The sequence below is a fragment of the Phaethon lepturus genome, unplaced genomic scaffold (assembly GCF_000687285.1).
Source record: "Phaethon lepturus isolate BGI_N335 unplaced genomic scaffold, ASM68728v1 scaffold26047, whole genome shotgun sequence".
In the NCBI taxonomy this organism is placed as follows: Eukaryota; Metazoa; Chordata; class Aves; order Phaethontiformes; family Phaethontidae; genus Phaethon; species Phaethon lepturus.
Genome location: NW_010551557.1, coordinates 13,645 through 30,487, shown reverse-complemented (window position 1 = coordinate 30,487; position 16,843 = coordinate 13,645). Strand labels below are relative to the sequence as shown.

Here is a 16,843-nt window from a genome sequence, read left to right as displayed (position 1 = left end):
GAAGAATCAAGGAGGAGAGATGAGGAGAGGAAGGAGAAAGTGAAATTCTAGGATGCTGTTGGGAACTTGGATCCTTTCCCTGCGGAGAAATGGAAGCGGCACCCCGGTGCGGAGCGGATAGGGCCCGGCTCCCAGGGAGACCCAGCTGCAGAGCCCGGGGCGAGGGCAGCGGCTGAGCCCGGCAGCCGAACCAGAATGTGAAGCTTGAAGAAGCTTCAGCCCACTCTGTACAGAAGAGATGGAGATCCCCAAAGTACTCGGGCTCCTGGTAGAGCTCTCGAGTCTGTTATCCTGTCTCAGATGTGTGGAGGTAAGAAATGGTTATTCTTCTCTCTGCTTCTAAGAAGTCACATGGCTCTTCTAGTGTCTTCACTGGAAGTGAATCTTGTTATTACTTGAATATGTTTTCCAAAGCGTCTAGGCAGCTGTGGTCCCTGGGAAGGGCTGGGGGCTTGGGGAGGGATTTATTTCATTATGCATAAGAAATTCAGGAAAGGAAACAAAGCAGGAAAGCAGGATACACAAGGGCTTGCAGATGCTTTGGCTCAGGTTTCCTATGTTTCTCAGGCGCTGCAGTGACCCTGGCAGGAGAGATGCTTTGTTTCTGTTCTTTGCTGATTGACTGATTATGCCTGTTGCTGTTGTGGACAGATGATTTATAGCCACACGGACCTGGGGCAGTGACTGCAGCACAGGCTGTTTGCACTTAAATTTGGTGGTGGTGATGGTCAGCGTCATGGGATTTTGGAAGCTGCCATGGGAACTGGCAGCTACTAATCTTCCATTAGAAAGCAAGCGTATTATTTGGACTGCAGTTCTTTCATTTATGGTCTATCTCCAAGAAGAGCAGGTTCAGGCTTTCATATATAGCCTGTTACTAGTCCAACCGATCCCTCTATTGCCTGCAGGCTTACGTGTGTGTGCAGGTGCACACTAAAAGCTAGGAGTCGGGGGACCTGGACTGTGGCTCAGTCACCTGTTCGGTGCAGTCACAAAAGTGTAGCTTAGCTCACTTTCCTGTCTTTGCAAAGAGCTTTGAAATAATGAATTAAACTACAAGATGCTAGCAGAAGCATGAACAGTTTCTTTTCACTCTGAGTCTGTGAAGATCGTGCACCTGCCTGCACTCCATGTAATGGTGTTGAGTGGAGATCGTTATCTCTCAGCCAGCAGTCAAGTTCTAACCACCAAAAATACTGCCTATAAGAGGAAATGCAGTTTTGGGGCCAGACAGGATGCTGGAATTCTGGGGGCTTTGTTTCATATTTTTTTTTCTTAGCTATTTAACCCCATTTGGATAATAATACCATAGGACATATCATATTCTCATATATTAAAACCAAAACACTCATAAAGCCTTGTTGCATTTTCTTCTTTAGGTGTTTCCCACTTTGTACATAGATGGTTATTACTATTTTAACAGGGATCCCTGGGGGCATCATTCTGCCACATAGATATAGCTCTATTTGCTTCTGTGGCCATAGGTGGCTTGTCCTATAAATGGAGAGACAATGAGTGGTTATTCATTATTTTTCTTACTGGTCACGATTTTCTTCTAGCTTTTCTATCCATAGGCATATTGCTCAGGCTTAATTCTATTGAAAAGAACAAGCAGAGCCCTGTAACGTAGTGCTTAGATCAAGGGTAAATCTCTGCAGGCCAGTAATTACTCCTTTTGCTGTTAGTGGGCAGAGCTGTGATTGGATTTGAAGAGGAGCAATGGGGAGAGTGAGGAAGAAGCTGGTTACTAGGGTGTGTTTGCCTAAAGCAGCAAAAGACTGAGCTGCTTTTAGGACATGCCCATGTTTATTTCATCGGATAATTATCTCTCTGCTTTTGTTCTGTTTCTTTTCCCAGATTTTCCTGGGATCCCAGCCCAACCAAAACCATTTGCAGAGTGCAGGTAAGAACAAGAAGTTATTAATTCAGTCATCGGGCAGATTCTTTCCTGCAGTGGTGATCTGAGACCATAGGTACGACGAACCACTGCTACCTGGTGTTCTTCCTTTCTTTCCATTACTTCTTCAGTGTTTTCTCCTGCCTCAATGTCTGTTTATCTCCTTCCCCAAAATGGTCAGACCACTTTCTTTTCTTCATGCATAATACTCTTGAAGTTCTCTACTCCTCCCAGATGTTCTTTTCCTTTCATCTCTTTCTCTGCCTCAGTCTTTTTTGCATGCTTACCTTTCCTCCACTCTAATAACTACTGAATTCTCATGCACCCCCTCTGAGGGTCCCAGTTGATGCAAAGCGCACAGTGTGTTTTCCAGGCACCTACCTGTAACTGCTTCTCGGTTTTGTACCTTGCAGTTAACCTTCAGCTGTCACTTACCCCCTCTGGGCTTGGCAACAGCTGGAAGGCAACTGGCATGAGGCAAAGTTTCTTTGTACCCTTGCTGTTTGCCCTATGTGTCTTTAGGGCTGAAGGGTTTTCTGAAGGTGTTGTCATCTTTTTCTTTTTTCAGTGAACAGAGCTGTAACTGTTATTCCTTTCTGAGTCTGGTCTTCCCATGTTATGGGCTCTAAAAAGCCCACCCTCACACAGAATCGAGTTTCCCTCTTTCTTATTTCAGGGTCATGAATTAAGAGTTTTATTGTTTTGTTAAAGACCATATTACATTAATTTTGGGGTTTCTTTGCATGAGATATTTCTCATGGGCACTGGCCTGGAACATTGGCACCTGTACTTCTCCCAAAATATATTCCCTTTCCCTTCCATTGGCCTATATTGGCCAAGTTCAGATAAGCCAGGTGATGTGCTAATGTGGATAGCGAACATACATACAATGAAATACAATGTCATTTCCCACCTTTCTGCTGTATAGAATGAAATTATAGCTAATTTTAAAGTCCTCTCAGTTTCAATCAATTTAGACAGGCAATTAATCTTCTAAAGAGCCTAGGAGGAAATTTAAGAGTATCTTATTCAGGTGCCAAAGCAGGTGGGGAAGGAAGTGGAGGAGTGTGTGCGAGACTCAAGTGCTGCTCCAGAGTAAGTGAATACATCTATTTGAAATAAACGGTAATGGGAACCAGTTCAAATTTTCCATGTTTGGGCCCAGTGTTAACACATTTCAAAGGTTTGTCTGGGCAGTTCATGACTTTCAGATCAATTTGTTTTTTATATAGTTCATATTATAAACAGTCTTTGAGCAGCTGCCTTGAAGAGTGATAGAATTGAAATCAAGAAAGTAGTAATCAAGACCGTAGACATGGGAGGTGTTTCAGGAGATCAGCTGGTGTCTCCCACACTGTCTGAGCTTCAGCGTGTGATGTCTTAAGTGATGCTAACAGCTCCCTTCCTGTGCCCAGCATCCAACTTGTGTGGTGTCGGACCTCTTGGATATTACAATGGCTCACTTGCGGTCACTGAGGCTGGGGCAGAGTGCCTCAACTGGGCCGAGTTCCCCGATTATGTTCAGCAGTACCCAGACCGTGGCTTGGGGGACCACAACCACTGCAGGAACCCGGAGGGGGGAACTACACCCTGGTGCTTCTACCGGCTTGCATCAGGGGCCATCAGCTGGGCTAACTGCAACTGTAAGCAAGGTAAGGGCAGCTGTGTGTCCCACCCAGGCTGCATTGTCTCGGGGGGCTCAGGCCAGAAACGTGTGCTGCACAGACTTGCAAGCAGCAAGTGGGACACCCTGTGAAAGAAGCATAGTACAGTAACTGTCCCAAATTGCCAAAATAATTAGGACTATAGACTAGCCTGTGTGGGAGAAGAACGTCTGTATATAGTAGGGGGTGGATTTAAGCTGCTGTAGCCATAATGGCGTGTATGGATGTTTTTATTCTCATACAAGGAGATGACTTTTTTTTTGCTAATATATGCCACTTTGAAAATAGTTTAAGTTATGTGGAAAACAACCCACTCCTGCTCCTTAAGTGTCCATATCAGAGCTCTCTTCATGTAAGTGTAGCAGTTCAAATATAACAAGATATAAACTTCTGTGGCTGGGTTTGTAAACCTTCTGTGGCAAAGTAGGTGATAGGCTTGCTTTAAAATTCCTCACAGTGCTGACACAAGGACTGCTGCTTACTTTGAGGCATGCAAGGGAGCTGAGCTCTCTCAGTGCGCTGACTCTAGTGCAACATTCTTGAAAATGTTTTGTTTGTTCTCCTGTTTTCTGACCTTCCTTGCTTTTCCTACATTTTGTGGAACGGATGAAGTACCAGTTTAATAAATGAAATCACAAAGTCTTTTTCTCTTGCCAATGGAAGTTCTTTCAAAGATGGCTTCATTAAAGTGAAGGATACAAGTGTAGTTGTGCCGTGTGCCTGCACTGAGGTACTACAGACAGAAGGTGTATCCTTCTCCCAATACATAACTGAGTGAGGAGATGTGCTTTCTAAACGGTGGTAGGTATTTGTAGTGCAAGGGGAGTTGAAAGTGCATTTACATTGGCACTTGCTTTTCTTAGAGAAATTAAAGAGGATTCACCTGCTGTTACTGAACATCTAGCTGTAGCAACAGTGAGTCTCACAGGTGAGGTGGTCAATGAAAAATAAATCAGTGGAGTGTCAGAAGGAATTAGAGAGCCTGCCATTTCCATACACCTTTTCAAGGTAGCATGTAAAATCACCACCATTTCACAGAAGGAGGATCCAGGAACTGTGGCAGAAGCTGAGCTTCCTGCCGATATTACCAGGGCTTTGAAAAGAACATAGCACCAGCCATTGTCCCAAGCAGCCATTGATGGAACTGGGAAGGTGCTACGTCCTGCACTCCTCCATACAAGTCACTTCAGTGACAACACCAGCAAAACAGGGATGAGAGAAGCCAAGTGCAGTTCAGCTCAGCTACATGCAAGTCCAAGACTTGCTGGTCTGAAACCTCCATCAGAACATAACAGCTTTTTTCTTTTTTTTTTTCTCTCTTTGAAGGTGCTGTGCGGTTGGCTGAAGATAGTAGCGTGGAGCTGTACTTCAATGGACTCTGGGGCACCATCTGTGCTGACCACTGGACTGACTGGGATGCCAGTGTTGTTTGCAGGCAACTAGGTCTCAGGTGGGAGCATCAGTCTGATTGTGGGAGTTACATGCTCATGTGGCCTTTGAAAGAACAGCCTCTGTGGTTACAGTCCCTCTGGCACCGTGTGTTGGCTGGGGGAGAGGATTTTATTTTGTGGGCTCATTTCCCACTTACGAGGGTCCTTTTGTACTTCTTTCTTTCTGTAGCTATGCCCAACCTCAATCAGCATTTGCAAGAATATTTTAAAACAGTAGTTTCTGCTTGGTGCTACAGACTGTGATGAGTGAGCTGTGAGATTGTATCCCCTTTTCGGTATTACCCGCTGGAGTTACTGTAGTGATCTAATAGAAATTTTGAGAAATTCCTCTTTGGGAATCTGGGATTTAGACCTTCAAACTTCCAAGTAGCAAGGAGATAAGGTCCACAGAGAAGGAAGAAGGTGATTCAGATATTTGGATGTTTGAATCTGTTGATGAGTTTGTTCATCATTCTCAAACAAGGGTGCTGTTTCTGACCAGGCCGACTCCTCTGCAGTAAGTAGGAATACAAAATGGGTTAGGTGGTGGGAAGTGCTTTGTGCTTGCTTGTGCTTTCCCATTAGACTGTGAATGGCCACACCTTTATGCACTCCCAATCAGCCAGGCTCACTGGCATGTGAAATGGCACAACCGGACTGGAGAGTCTCAAGAACTGAGGGGAACTTGTAAATCAAGCAGTGCTACAGCATTTCATCACTCTGAATTCTCTGTACCAGTGAGATCGGCACAGCTGGAAAGAAGAGTCATGCTGGACTGTGGCCTGTTCCCCTGCACCTGAAGTCAGCAAACTGCCATGGGGATGAGAAAGCCCTGCTGCAATGTGGCTATCGGAAAGCTATGTCAGGAGCTTGTAACCAGGGCAGTGCCATGGTAACCTGTGTCCCTCCAGAAGGTAAATCTCCAGGGGACGTTCACTCCCTGTTTCTTGCATCAGTGTTGCTGATAAGATGTAAAATCTAAGGTCGTGAAGCTGTGGAGGGCAAATCATTGGAGCATGTTCTTCTTTCACCTGCTATACAGGTGGTTATCTTCCTTCCAGTGGAAAATTATACATCCTTTCCCAATCCCAAATACTCAGAGTGGGCATACTTCTACAATCACTGAAAGATGGCTGTTGCTTGTGACCACATCCCCTTTTTATCAAACCAGACTTTTGTCTGCAGGCAGCAAAGTCCTAGTCACTGTAGCAGCCAGTTAAAGAGCCATCCCTGGACCAGCAGTACCCTGTACTGTGGGCTGCAATCACAGATGCTTCTGGTGGGTCTAGAGGGGAGAATGTGGTAGGGCGGGACGAGAGCATCCCAAGAGCTCTTCTGGCTGGTGAATGGTTCTACGCCCTGAACTTCCAGATGTGCTTTGTCTCTGTCTTGTTCTGTTGTGCTCTCTTTCCATTTCTTGAAGCACAGGTGTAGGTGCCCCTCTGCGTTTAGTTGGGGGAAAGGAGAGCTTTGAAGGGCGAGTGGAGGTATACCATGATGGCAAGTGGGGTACCATCTGTGACGACCAGTGGGATGACCGAGACGCTGAAGTAGTCTGCAGGCAGCTGGGACTCAGGTAATTTCCCCGCTGTATGTCATGGAGGGTAACAGAAGTAAGCAGGATGAAGAACATGACAGCATGTCCTTTCACTAGAGTACCTGCCCTTTCTATAGGAGGTACACAGAAAGCCTAGGAAAGAGAATTCTGGACTAAACATCCTATAAAGGGATTTTGTACTTAATTCCTGTCAGTTTTATGGGTTTGTGCTGTGGAAAAAAAGAGTCGGTACATCCCTGTCTAAGGTTTGTTTGTGTTTATCCCCGTTCATTATTTTTGCACACATGTCCTAATGCAAATCTTCTTGGCCTCAGTGATAACTTGTCATGGTAATTTCCATATGTGAACTGCAGTTTCTTACTTGGTTAAGTTTAAACACCTCCAGTTTCACTGACTGCCCTTATCCTCTTCAGACAGGAAAGCAAGAGAGATCACCTCATTCTTCTGTGTGCCATTCAGCACTTAACATGGGAGCTGTTGTATACTGAGCATTCTTGAAAATCACATCCATGCAGAATTGTTTAAAACAGATGATTCAAGTTTGAGATCCCTCAAACTTTGGGAGTTTTGCCTGTTACTGAGATTGAAACGTCCTCAGAACTCCCCAACTGTCTGAACTGTTCATGTTGCAGGCACATTTTTGTTATGTATTGGAAGGTCTCAAAGACTTTCGAATAATGTAACTCTGTTAACGGTTGGCAACACCACTGTGTCAGAAATACAGATTATCTATGGGAGGACACTGACCTAGCATAGGAGAGTCCTTGTGCAAGGCAGAATCTGAGGGCACAAGGCTGTGACCTTTCCTCACTGAGCATGTGTGTCTGTAACGTTTGTAGTGGGAACCCAAAAGCCTTGTCATGGGCTCACTATGGGCAGGGGCCTGGCCCAATCCTGCTGGATGAAGTGGAGTGCTCAGGCAATGAACTCTCGCTTGACCAGTGCAAGAAGAGTGAGTGGGGACAGCAGAACTGTGACCACATTGAAGATGCTGGGGTCTCCTGTGACCCTTTCACAGGTACAAACCTACAGCTCTATGCCAGTCAGACGCGGCTGGTCTTACTCCCATATTACACGACTTGCTCAGCAGATAACCCCCCTGCTTCAGGATCCTGCAGGCCTTCCGTGTACGGCTCCCATAAGGGCTGCCAGATGTGGAGGCAGAGAGCAAGCAGCAAGTGGGAATGGATCAGAGCCAGGCTTGGTGGTGTTCCCATGGCTTTCCACAGATGGCATGGAAAGGCTGAGGTGAATCCTTCCCTGACAGATGGGCATGTTTGGGAGTAATGAATGTTTGTTTTTTGAGTACCCACAGATATCTGTGTCTTTGGTTTCTTTCACTCATGGGCTGTACAGAGACTTCAGCAATGGGGCATAGGCTGTTTCCTTTTTCCCTGGCTGAGTGCTGACCTTTCCTTCTCCCACCCCTTGCAGAGGGAACTGTCAGGCTGGCTGGTGGCCGCAGCCCCAGCGAAGGCAGGGTAGAAGTTTATTACAATGGAGACTGGGGCACAGTATGCGATGATGGCTGGACAGACCTCAGTGCCCAGGTGGTCTGCAGGCAGCTGGGCTTCAGGTAGGACTGAGAGTGTATGTAGTGTCTGTGCTTCCTAATTTCAAGGATTAGATTCCATCACCCTTCACTGGGGTAGGCTGGACCTTAATCCTTCAATGCTGTCTTTGTTAAAATGGTTATTACCATTATACAACTTTATTCAGAAAAGATTAATAGGTATCCAAGGTATTCCCCTTTATTCTAAGGCGAAAAAAAATGAATCTTTATCTCTTGCCTCGGCCTGTTTTGAAAGCAGGTACCAGGCTTGATACTGTCTTTATGAAACCCTTACCAAAGTCAGAAAGTTCTCCTAACAATCCTTAAATTTGCAGGTGTTTCAGCTCAGCACTGACACCCCCTCTGCTCTGCCAGCTAAACATATCACCTGCTTCAGTAGTTGACCGAAGACCATCAGGGCAAAAAAAAAGGGTAGTATTAGGGATTTTCGTAATGCATTTCTTTCAGCCTGTTGCTGAACTGTCATCCCTCCACGTATGAGTTTGGGGAAGATTTAAGTCAGAATACTGTAGTCTTGGAGCCAGTGAATTTTTTTTTTGTAGATTTTTTAATATCATTAGGGTATCCTTGTAAAATTTCAGCTTTATAGACTAAACTAAATTCTTCCCTTTGGGTTCAGCTGCATACTGTGTTTGTCGTATCTTGTAGTGCCTAAAAGTTTGCAGCTTTCTGCATTTCAATTCCAGGTAGCTGCTTCTTATAAAAAGAAGTAGAATTACTTAAATGTTGATGTTTTTGACGCCTCCTCTGCTAGCTACTCCCCACATTGATGTACCTGGTGTCATGTCTACAAAGCAGCCTCTGTGATATAGCTGGCCCTCTGTGCTACTATGACTGTGCCTTTGACCAGACACTAGAAAATGGATTGGTCTGAGCGGGCCTCCCTGAAAACTGAAGCTGGTGAGATTTCCAAGTTGCTTGGTTGCCATCCTGTGTGTCACTGAGTGGTTTAGGTCAGGAGGCCACTGATATCACAGTTGAGCTCTGCAGGGGAGTTTCCCTTTGGGTCTGAGCTTGGGTCCCCCTATGGGGTTAATGAGTTTTAATGAGTCTGATGTTATGTTCTGTTTCCTTCCTCTAGTGGTCCTGCTACCCTGGCCTCTGAAGGGGACTATGCTGCTGGCCAAGGCTTTATTTTACTGGATGATGTGGTTTGTGTGGGGACAGAACTGTCCCTCCTGGACTGTCCCCACAGCAACTGGGGGCAGCATGACTGCTCACACGCCGAGGATGTGGGAGTCCGCTGTTCCCCAGAGAGCAACACAGTCATGGATGGCAGCCTGGGTAACTTGCCTTGCCTCTTGCCCTGGATGGTGGCGAGGTGTCACCTGCTGGTCTGTTCCTTTGGAAGCTCTGGCAGATGTGGGAGTTTCCCCTGTGCTGTTTCAGTGAGGGGGCTGCTTTTTGAGGAGGGCTGCTAGGAACAAGTCCTGTCTGTCTTGGGGCAGAGCCACAGAGCTGTGGCTCCACCAGACCTATGGCCAGACCTACAGAGAAACTGAAACTGGAGAGAATTGTGTTGGCAGTCTCTAAAACAAACCTGAGAGGCTGAGGAACAGTGGCTGCTTTAGTGTGCTATTGCTCACTGATGAGACGCCTCAGCCCCATGTCTGTGGGAACACAGGACCCCTTTAACTAGACCCTTCAGAAAACTGGTATAGTTATGTTAGTATCACACCTTACCAAGATAAGAGGACTTCAGAGGGGCTATTGAGTGGAAATCTGCACTCTCTTTTATGAATGGCACACTTAATTAAAATAGTGCATGTATTTCAAGTTAGCATAATTTCCTTATTTATATGAGGGCCTGGTACTCTCCCTTTTCCCTGCTACAGGAGACTTTCCAGTTTGTCAGACATTTTTTATTGAAATAGACAGCATCCAATTTTTTTGTTTTTCCTGGATGTAGAACTCTTCTCTTGTTTAGAATAATGTAATAGTTCTATAATTTAATGGATTTCTTTCCCAGGCATGTTTAAGCTTGTCCACTCTTGGCTCAGGAGTTAATAACTTTCCTTCTGTTCTTGTTCTCCTCTTTATTCAGCTTTCAGAATATGATCCACTAATGATTTCCAGTATGTATTAAGTAAATTAACATGTAGTCTTCTGATTCAGCAACCGAGGTAAAATGTCTTCAATAGAGAAACACTCTTTTTTTCCTTTTTTCTTCTTTTTAAGCTTACTGGTATCTGGGATTCATTTTTTTCCTATAGAACCCAAGTTCTGGGCACCTCACACTCTCTGGTGTTTTTGCTTGCAGCAACCCATCCTGCAGGGCCTCCCGTGCGGCTGGTGGATGGAGAAAGCACCAAGGAGGGGCGGGTTGAGGTATTCCTGAATGGGCAATGGGGCAGTGTCTGTGATGATGGCTGGACAGACAGAGACGCTGCAGTAGTTTGCAGGCAACTGGGATTCAGGTAAGAGCTCTGGTATATGCATCTTACAGATAGAAACAGCTCTTGGGGATTCCTTCTTTCTGGACCTATTTCTGGGGGCTTTGTTTCTTAGTTTTGGCATACCCACATATGCTTGAGGGAGTAGGGTCCCATTTTCACTGTACTTACTGTCTGTGTGTGGAGTGACACGTAAATATTATTTCTCTTAAAATGTGCTGGTGCTTCAGGTTCACCTGCCTCCTGCTTACTGCAGATTAGCCACTCTCTCTTTAATTGCAGTGGTACAGCAAAAGCCAGGGCAATGGCTTATTTTGGTGAAGGCCATGGGCCCATCCATCTGGACAACATAGAATGCAGTGGCACGGAGCACACCCTGGGGCAATGTGTCAGGCCTGACACCGGGATTCACAGCTGTTGGCACAGTGAGGATGCCGGTGTGATCTGTGACTATGTGGAAGAGAAGGTCCAAGATATCAGGAGAACAGGTGACATGCCTACTTCTTCTATGCAGAAACCTGGAGCTCCAGTTGTAGTATCTTTGCATGCTTTTATGCTTTTTCCTTGCAGTTCTTCTCTTTGGCTGAAACTTGACCTACAAAATAAGCATGTCTTGTCCTGCACCTCCTACTTTTTCCTTGATTTCATTGTCTCTTCTTAGGAGAACAGGGTGCTTCACCCACGTCAGGCCTTTGAGCGTGCAGAACTTCCCCACAGCCAAGTCCCCAAGTTTCTTAGAGCAGTAACCATGAGAAAACTTTGGGTTTTAGAGTACTAAAGAACTAGCTGTATAGGTGTCCCCACCCCCATTCCTGGCATAAGACTACAGGTACTGCAGGTAAGCATCTTCACCAAAACTGAGGAAACCTATAGGATCAAATCTCCTATGAATTCCATATGCACAACACAGTATGTTCAACTACCATCAGGCTTAATGCCCTCAGGGAAGGTGAATGGTATTTGGCCCTGTGACAGCAATTGTTGATACTTAAGCTGATGGTATCTACCTTCAGCTGCTCTAACTTTGCTGTGCAGGTCCAGCGTCTGGTGTGTGTGGGATGCGCCTGCTTCACCGTCGCAAGAAGAGGATCATAGGTGGAAACAAGTCTCTCAGGTACCACCCTGTACTTGCTGGGAAAGCCAGAACTGGTTCCAGCATTCCTACAGTCTCTGGAAATAGCCTGGCAAATCCTGAGCACATTAACACATTTTCACTGGTGATTTTTTAACTGGATTTGAACCAGTGGGCCTATCTATGGAAGGATGCATGCCAGCTGAGCCCAGATAGGGCAGAGTGGATGGGAAAAGAGGAAAACAGCTCCTATGTGTGACACCCATTGTTTCTCTGTTTCTTCTTCAGAGGCAGTTGGCCGTGGCAGGCCTCACTACGGTTGAAGGGTTTTCATCGAGATTCCCGTCTGCTGTGTGGAGCAACACTGATCAGCAGCTGCTGGGTAGTGACTGCAGCCCACTGCTTCAAAAGGTGAGTTTGTGAGTGGGGAGCCTCAAGGGATACTCAACGATGAACAAGATAACCTCATACAAGGTTATCCTCCCAGCCCAGTGGAAGCACATGAGCAAAGTTTCTAAACCAAGACCTTCAGGTTATGATGTGTGTGATCTTGGCGCACTTATGGGGATGACTCAATATAGGCTTGCTTTATCCTTCACTGCTTACACCTGCCCTCTTAACTTTGAGGCTTTACAACTTAAAGGGAACCAGCATTTTGCCATTCTTCAGTGCTTTAAGGAACTGTGAACAGATAAGGTCACAAGCCTGTTGCAACTATTGTAGCTCTTTCTATAGGAAAAAAAGTCCTGTGTGTGGTAAATAGTGATTTGGGACACCCATTGACTGCAATAGCTGTCATTATCACATCTGCTAAAGAGGTCCCACAGTCCTGTAGCTGGCAGTGTTTTATCAGTTTGTGAGGAGGTGGTTCAGTCTCATAGCAACTGAGACTTGTGTGAGTCTGTTTCTCTCTTAGCAGGAGTATCAAGATCTTGAGTCTATTTTTCTCCAGGTTTGGTGTTGATGTGCGGCGCTACCTGCTGCGAGTGGGAGATTATCACACAGGTGTGAAGGATGAGTTTGAGAGGGAACTGCCTGTGGAGCGGATCATCCTCCACAGGAACTACTGGGCTGGCAGCAATGACAATGACATTGCCCTGGTCCGGATGCGAGGCAGAGAGGGGCACTGTGTCTCCTTCAATCGCCATGTTCTGCCTGTCTGCCTGCCCAACAGGAAAGAGAAGTCTGACATCAACAGGCAAGCCTGCATCATCTCTGGCTGGGGAGACACAGGTGAGTGATGGGGCTTTGAGGGGCAAGAAAGATGGGGGAGTCTGAGTTCAGGAGCCTACATGGGCCATTAATTTGTCTGCACAACTCAAGGCCACGTTCTTACTGCTCCTATGTCTGTGCCAGCACATGGTGTTAAGGAGCAGGGAGGTTAGGTGATTTTTATGCCATTGTGGTTTTTTCTGATTTTGAGGCTTCTTGAGCCCATGGTGGACATTTGGGTTGCCATAGCATCCCTCTGAAGCTGGGTGGGAGAGCAATGCTGCCATCTGGCCACAGCCTTCTCTTTCTTCCCCTTTCTACACGCATGTTTGCCCACAGCAGACACTTAGGCAGCAGCCTGTGCAGAGCTGGTGTACAAGGCCTGTGGGAGGCCCCCATGTTTCCATGACCTCCTGCCTTCTTCATGATACTGTGGGGGGCGCTTAGAGGTGGAAGGAATCTCTCTGACTACCTTGCTCGATCTCCTTGGATATTGCAGCAGGGACAGCTGGGCTCTGAGGCTAGTTTCTGCACTAGGTTTGAGACAGCCTGTACCTGTCCTCTTTCAGCACATTGCTATGGAGCTTCCTAGGTAAAAGGGAGCAGGGAATATTCTAGAAATTACTTATTATTAAATACTTAACTCTCTCAAGGTGATGCTGGGCTTGGTGGAGTCCTGACATGAATGCATTAGCAAGGTCTGGAGACAGCTTTAAACTCTAAACAAAGCTTTATAACTGCTTGTCCAGTCCTCCCCCATTTGAGGATCAGAGGTGCAACACAGGGCTGGGGGCAAGGAGGCCATTCTGGCACTGCTATGACTGGAGCAAAGCCGTATGTTCAGAAAGACTTGCTGCCAAAAGGCAAATAGCCCCAGGAGCTTGTCTGTTGATTTTGAACTTACCCATCCATTCCAACTGTTCCCCTAGCTGTTACCCCAAGGGTTTAACTGCAAGTATACATTTGCCTTTGGAGTCAGTTGCACCAGGTGCACGTGTCACTTCGGGGTGTCTGGGGAGGATCAAGGAGCAACCCAGCTATGTAACTTCCTTCAGCTGTACTGGGGCTTAACAGCTAGAATCCCTCCCATGCACCAAACCTGGCTTTGCCAAACAGAGGGGCAGTTACCTACAACCTTGTGAGCTTACCGTAAACCTTGGGCACAGAAAGGTCGTACTATAATATAGCACATGAACCTCATGTTTTGAGTAAATCTAGGGTAATAAAGAGATTTGAGCAAATAGAGACAAACCCGGCCAAAGATGAAGTGAGCTCCCTTTGAATAATATTTGGATGCCTCTGAAACATCGTCCAAAACTTCTCTGAGGGTTAAACGCTTTACAAATATTACTGCATTTATTTCTTGAGAAAGCACTGTCCTTGTTTTACGGAGCAGGAAATGGAGGCTCAGAGAGCCTTGAACTCAGAGGTTCAAGTTACTTGTTGGCAGAACCAGGAGTAAGACTCACCCTTTGATCTAACCTTTTTTCTCAACCTCTTCCCCATTTCTTTGATCTTACAACTCTTTTTTGTGGTCTAGCTTTGCAGTACTGTTTTCTGAAGTTCTGGTGGTTCAGAGATGCTGAGCTTGGCCTATTTCTGTGCTGCAGTCTTGACATTCAGTGTACAAATATCTGTATTTGCACGGAGCACCGTTGCTCTAGGTCGCTGCTGTTGTCTGTATGTGACTTGGTCTGGCTGGTCTGTTCTGTTCCAGGGAAGTCCTATTCAAGAACCCTGCTGCAGGGGGTGGTGCCTCTTCTCCCATGGGAAGACTGTGCGGTCCGTTATGGACAGAAGTTCACTAACCGCATGATTTGTGCTGGGAACCTCTCTGAAGATAAGCGAGTGGACAGCTGCCAAGGAGACAGTGGAGGGCCACTCATGTGTCAGAGGTCAAACGGACGCTGGATCATTTTGGGGATCACTTCTTGGGGTTACGGCTGTGGTCGGAAGGATTCCCCCGGTGTGTACACAAAGGTCAGCAAATATGTACCCTGGATCAAGAAAGTGACCAAGCTAAAATGACAATGTCTGAGCTCTAGGAACTTCATTGTATGGTCCTTTTGCCCTGCAGCAGCAGAAGGCTGTGGCTTGTGGCCTGTGGCCTGTGACTGGCTAATGGAGATTTATTTTGTTGTTGGATGTTGGGAAAAGACTTTAATGTAGAACTGGGAGGAAAACAGTTACGGCTGATTCTTTAAAGTCTTTTGTTTCACTTTAGTCCATAATCTCTCAGCAGAGAAAGCAGGTGCACACTGGTAAGAATAATAAGTCTATGTTGCTCTGACTATCTGAGTCCCGTAATGCAATCACACTTGATCCTTTGCCCTGCCACACAGAAACGGTAGAAGTGGAGAGATACATGCCTCTCTAAATCTGTTCCTGTTTTTATACGTTTGCACACTTGAAAAACGCTGCAAGAAGAGGTGAGATGCTTGGAAGATGGCACCAGGCTCTGACATAGTGGAAATCCTCAGATATTTTTTCATAACAGCTCTCTTCAGTTCCAGGAATCAGAAGATTTGACCTAAGCTGAGGCCAACAGTTGGGGTTTTTTCCTTCCCTGTTATGTCTCTAGGGGGAACCTTTTCTCTTCTGAATAGTAGGTCTGCTCCTATATGATCCCTTTAAAGTGTCTGTATTAGTAATACAGACTATATGTGTCTGTGTAGTGTCTGCTGTAATTCTCTATCACACATTTCCGGTAGCCAGATGCTATGGTTTTATTGCTGCTTTCTCAATATAGTGGTTCTTTTGTGTTTGTTTTTGTTGGGTTTTTTTTTTTTCCTTAAAGCAGCATCTCTTAGAATCAGTTGTTGGTGTGAGAGTAAATCTTCCATTTTTAAGACAGAATAGCTTTCTTGCCCTTGTGATTACTACGAAGAACTTAAAAATGTGATCTCAAAAGGGTGGACAGACACATTATTTTTCTTTAAATCCAAATGTAATGTTGGTCTCAAACATTCAGGTGTTGAGTCATGATTTAACAGCACTGTGAGAATTTTCTCTTGGTACCTTATTCACCATGGTTATTAGCTGCCCTTTATTTGTGATGTTAGTCTTTAATATCTCTGTGTTCACAGTTCTCCTATGAAACATAGAAATACTCCTGGTGTATAGATACACAACACACACAGGGAGTAATTTGCTTGAGGTGTAAAACAGTTGCTACAAAGCAACTTCCTGCTTTCCTGAGTGTGTCCTATTTTTGCAACCCTGGACTATGCTTCCTCTCTTCTCTTCTTTGCACTATTTCTCTTTTCAGTCCTCTCAGTGGTAGTAAACTGGCTTAACTCGAGGGTATGCAAGCAGTGCCATCAAGCTTTAGTTCTTGGCCTGAACAGAAATAATGCTGAGAGAAAGCAGCGGTTATTGAATACCTCAATTTCTTCTTCCTCTCTCATCCAAACAAATGATCAGAGTTGCCTCTTAGGCCTTAGTCACTTTTGTAAATTAATGTATTATTCTCAAGTAGGTAGAAAAATATAAAAATAGACAGAAGGACTAAGTGCATTAACGGTTGTGCAGCGCACAGTGTCTTCTCGCTGTGCGTTAGACAAGCCAGAGAGAAGATGGGTCTCCTCAGGAGCAGGGGCAGTAAGCTTTGATGTATAACCAAGGACGCGAACATGGAGTCATGGTACAGAATGGGGCACACAGAACTTGTGCCAGATGTGCATGTTTGGGGTTCACTCACACACTGGAGGGTAGGCAATGACTCAGTCAGGCACTGGCCTGCTGTCTGGAAGGTCTGCGCTCAGGGCACAGAGCTGTTCAGTGCGTAGGCGAGACCAGGAGGCAGAGCACACAGCCTGTGGACTGGCAATGGGGTGCATGTGGTGACCAGAGTCCTAGAAACTGCCTTGGATTCAACAAGTAGTGATTGCCTAAAGCTTTATTTGTCTTCGATGAAACAGCTTAATGTAAAGGTATCGACCTGGCTAGGTGGCTGATTTTTGTGTCTGAATGCTAAATTAAACAGTTCCATTTACCCTCTCCAGGGACTGTAGGCAGTCAGGTTACCAATGTTGCAATGGGCTG

General features: G+C 45.8%; 1 protein-coding gene across 1 annotated transcript; it reads left to right on the top strand.

Moving 5' to 3' along the window:
- Nucleotides 1–238: 238 nt before the first annotated feature.
- On the top strand, nucleotides 239–15,066 carry LOC104616155 (neurotrypsin-like). Its single transcript, XM_010290958.1, has 15 exons — nucleotides 239–310; nucleotides 1,858–1,903; nucleotides 3,313–3,549; nucleotides 4,888–5,011; nucleotides 5,730–5,905; nucleotides 6,420–6,567; nucleotides 7,389–7,567; nucleotides 7,984–8,125; nucleotides 9,204–9,406; nucleotides 10,398–10,539; nucleotides 10,798–11,003; nucleotides 11,551–11,629; nucleotides 11,876–11,998; nucleotides 12,540–12,820; nucleotides 14,517–15,066. The coding sequence occupies exons 1-15, from the start codon at nucleotides 239–241 to the stop codon at nucleotides 14,825–14,827; spliced, it is 2,469 nt and encodes an 822-aa protein (XP_010289260.1). The 3' UTR covers nucleotides 14,828–15,066.
- Nucleotides 15,067–16,843: the final 1,777 nt, after the last annotated feature.